Genomic DNA, 3,407 nt, shown 5'->3' with positions numbered 1-3,407 from the left:
GAACAACATCCACAGAGGTACAGTACTTCATGATCAGGGAACAACATCCACAGAGGTACAGTACTTCATGATCAGAGTAACAACATCCATAGAGGTACAGTACTTCATGATCAGAGTAACAACATCCACAGAGGTACAGTACTTCATGATCAGGGAACAACCCTTACAGAGGATGTATAGTGTTAGTCACATATCACATTAAAACCAAGATAGAGAACCAAAGTTCAGGTATTCTCTTTACTATGGGAGTCACACATCCCTGAATGGTGCCTGCTGCTCGAAGAGTCTGCACCTTTATTGCAATTACATGAATACCTCAAAACCCATTTTAGAACAGAGCTGTTGATCAACTGACTGGCAAACAACGGCTTGAGGAGAAATAGAGAAATGCATTTTATATTACACTCTCCATCCAAATTGAGCAAATTGTCCCGAGAAATTTTATTTTCTCCAGAGTAACCATATACTTTGTATTACACTGTAATATAATGCACCATTTCATACATTTGTTTCTAGCTCTTATTGAGATGAGGGACATTTTATTTGTTTCTTCATAAAAGTTTCATTAGAATCTGAACAATATACAGCAGAGTTCATTATGCTGTTTTGACTGAATAGATTTCTGTGAGATGAACACATTTCCTTGTGAAAATGAGAATTGCTCATAGTGTTATTAAACCATGATAATACTCCCTTTCAGTGAGACCCTGACATTAAGCTAGATCACAAGTGGCACAACAGGAGAGGGCATTCATCACATGGCCTGATTGGGAAAAAAGTGTGTGTTGTTTGAGTGATCAATCAATCAAACACAACAGAATCTTGACCGAGGGAAGGACAGGACACCTGTCTGCACCTACTGCACCATTATAGACAAACACAGACGGCACATAGTGCAGCTATGTGTGGAATCCTTACTTGTCAGTCTCTGTCTCCTATAAATTAGCACAAAGGTAACATTCTGTCAGTCTCTGTCTCGCTCCCTGTCACAGTTCAATACGTCTAGAGCTCCACATGCACCTCTTTCACGCCACAGATGACCTGGCTTCTGCCACAACAGCCATGAGAATTTACAGCTTTGCTCTTTGCTGTCTGTGTGTTGCGACAGCTGCTGTTGTGGTGCAGTTCTCCTGCCTGTCCACATGGGGGCAGCCTGGTATATGTGCCTACCTGAATAGGGCGTCCCAGCGGCGGGGTGTCCTCCGGGGACTGGCAGGGTGCTAGACGTCAGTGGCGGAGGTGGGGGCAGGGCCGGTGGAGGCGCAAACATATTGGGGTGATGGGGGTGTGGCGAGGACTGCAGGGCGGGGGGGAAGCCGTGGGGAGCAATCTGATTGGCTGGGATGGGCAGGGGGAAGGCGGTGGCTGCTGCTGCAGCGACTGAGCCGGATGGCGGGTGATGGGGTAGGTGTGGGGACGGGCCAGCGGGGCCGTGGGGCTTGGTACCGCCCGGGGTACTACTCCGACTGCTGCTAGAGAGATAAAAGGACGGACAAGGGGACAGAGAGAAAGAGGGATTTTTCTCTTTTACATTCCCACCTAAATCAGCTTCCCCTTGCACATAGTAGATACTCTGACAGAAAGGTTTTACATCGCATTTCCCTCAAGAGACTTTTCTCTGAATCTCAGGATGTATCAAAACTTTACCTTCAAAACACCCTCAGATGCCAATGACAATCACTGGCAAACATTATAGAACAGCATCTGTGTTCAAACATTTCTGTCGTTAAGCAGCTCCAGAGGTACATGCAGAAAAAAGGAAGGCAGCGAGCCTTGTGTTGTGTGTGTGGATTTGTCTCTCTGAGACTCAGAGTCATGTAGCAGTAACTGAACAAGCTAAGCCCCAAAGCTCATTTGCAGCTGCCGCCTGTCTCTGTAACCACCCCGTGATTATTCACAGAGTCTGCCAGACCCGTTGGCACACTGACTGACACACTGGCACGCTGGCAGAGGAAGTCAGACACAGAGCCAGCTCCTCCCTCAGAGGGAGAGCCTTCGCTGGGACTGTAGCTGACTGGGACTCTGGGGGAGCTATCCTGGAGCTCTGAATTAATGCACAATATTCTAACTTTAACACACTAAATGCTCATTGGCTCAGTGCTCGACTATCGGTAATGGAACAGCTAGCTGATTAATAGAGATGGGTAGAGAGCTGGAGGCTCCTCAGCAGCAGATGACAATGTGGGTGGTTAAACAATCTAAGGCACTTATKGCTCAGCTGGACTGGCGGTGGTTTTCCCACCCTGGTGAGAATCAGTGATGTTGTCTGGCTGGGGGGGTTTCACCTCAATGCTAATTCAAGGCTTGTTCTTGCCAATCATTTATATGCTGATATAAGATCAGAGTTTGAATACTTTCAATTAAAGAGGGTCTGAAAGGGTATTCTCTTTACATTACTCAATATCAAAACCGCACACAAACAAAAGATAACATCAATTTACTGGAGCTTAAACAGGCCTACATATCTTGGTGTAAACAGAGTGTGTTGGGACTCACCTGAGGCCGTTAAGGCTAAGGCTGCTGCTGTAGGCAGATAGGGGGCGAGGGTGGGCCCCACAGTGTGAGGGGAGGCGTTGAGGCCCGGCCTGGCTCTGGCTGGGGTGGTGGGACAGTAGGGCGGGGTGTGGGTGCAGACTGGGCGGAGGCCGGGGGTGGGACAGTGGCTCAGGATGGCGCTGGGGCCGGGACAGGGGCTCAGGCTGGTGCTGGGGCCGGGGTTGGGGGGGCTGCGAGGGCTCTTGACCCTGAGCGAGAGGCAGGCTGGGAGCGGGGAGAGGCAACGGGGAGTCTTGCAGCTCTCCTGGCTCTTTCTCCTGGCTGCGCTCTAGGCCTGACACCTTGGGAAGGCCAGGCCGCCACGCTCCTGGATGTCATTGGTGGCAGCGCATCGATGCTGAAATCTGGAACTGTGGACAGAGAGAGGGAACAAAGATATAGACTGGTCAGTACTTCAGTCCAGTTCATATATTGAATCACAGGCTGCTCACTCCAACAAATAAGAACTGGTATGTACCTCAAAAACAACACATAAAACCTGCTTATTTCTACAGACAGTCCACTGATAAGTCCATTGATGGTACCATATACAGTATGCAAGACCTAAACAGAGCCCTCTACAGTGTTTGTGCATGGCCGGTGGTCCTACTCAGACAGACACTTGCTGTAGCATCACAGTCACTCTCTGCATGGGTATGAGCAAGGCAGGAGCGGAGAGACTTATGGGGGATGACAGTGCATACACAACCAGTAATTAACACTTCTCTCTGGGCCTCTGGGTGCGCACGCACGCAACGCACGCACGCACGCACGCACGCACGCACGCACGCAGCAGCACACACACACACAAAAACACAACACACACACCACACACACAACACCACACCAACACACACACCACACACAACACA

The 3,407-nt window shown here is 49.4% G+C and overlaps 1 protein-coding gene across 5 annotated transcripts in view; it reads right to left on the bottom strand.

Moving 5' to 3' along the window:
* LOC111950415 (autism susceptibility gene 2 protein-like) overlaps nt 1-2,754 on the bottom strand; it is a 17,597-nt gene extending 14,843 nt beyond the window's left edge. For 2 of the 5 annotated variants that reach the window (XM_023967981.2, XM_023967983.2), the window contains 2 exon segments: nt 1,171-1,472; nt 2,497-2,754. In XM_023967981.2, the coding sequence (XP_023823749.1) occupies nt 1,171-1,270 (100 nt within the window). In that variant the 5' untranslated portion in view covers nt 1,271-1,472; nt 2,497-2,754. 5 annotated transcript variants of the gene reach the window in all.
* Nucleotides 2,755-3,407: the final 653 nt, after the last annotated feature.

The sequence above is a fragment of the Salvelinus sp. IW2-2015 genome, linkage group LG23 (genome assembly GCF_002910315.2).
Source record: "Salvelinus sp. IW2-2015 linkage group LG23, ASM291031v2, whole genome shotgun sequence".
NCBI lineage: Eukaryota > Metazoa > Chordata > Actinopteri > Salmoniformes > Salmonidae > Salvelinus > Salvelinus sp. IW2-2015.
The sequence above is the reverse complement of the archived record's forward strand: the minus strand, read 5'-3'. Positions and strand labels throughout refer to the sequence as shown.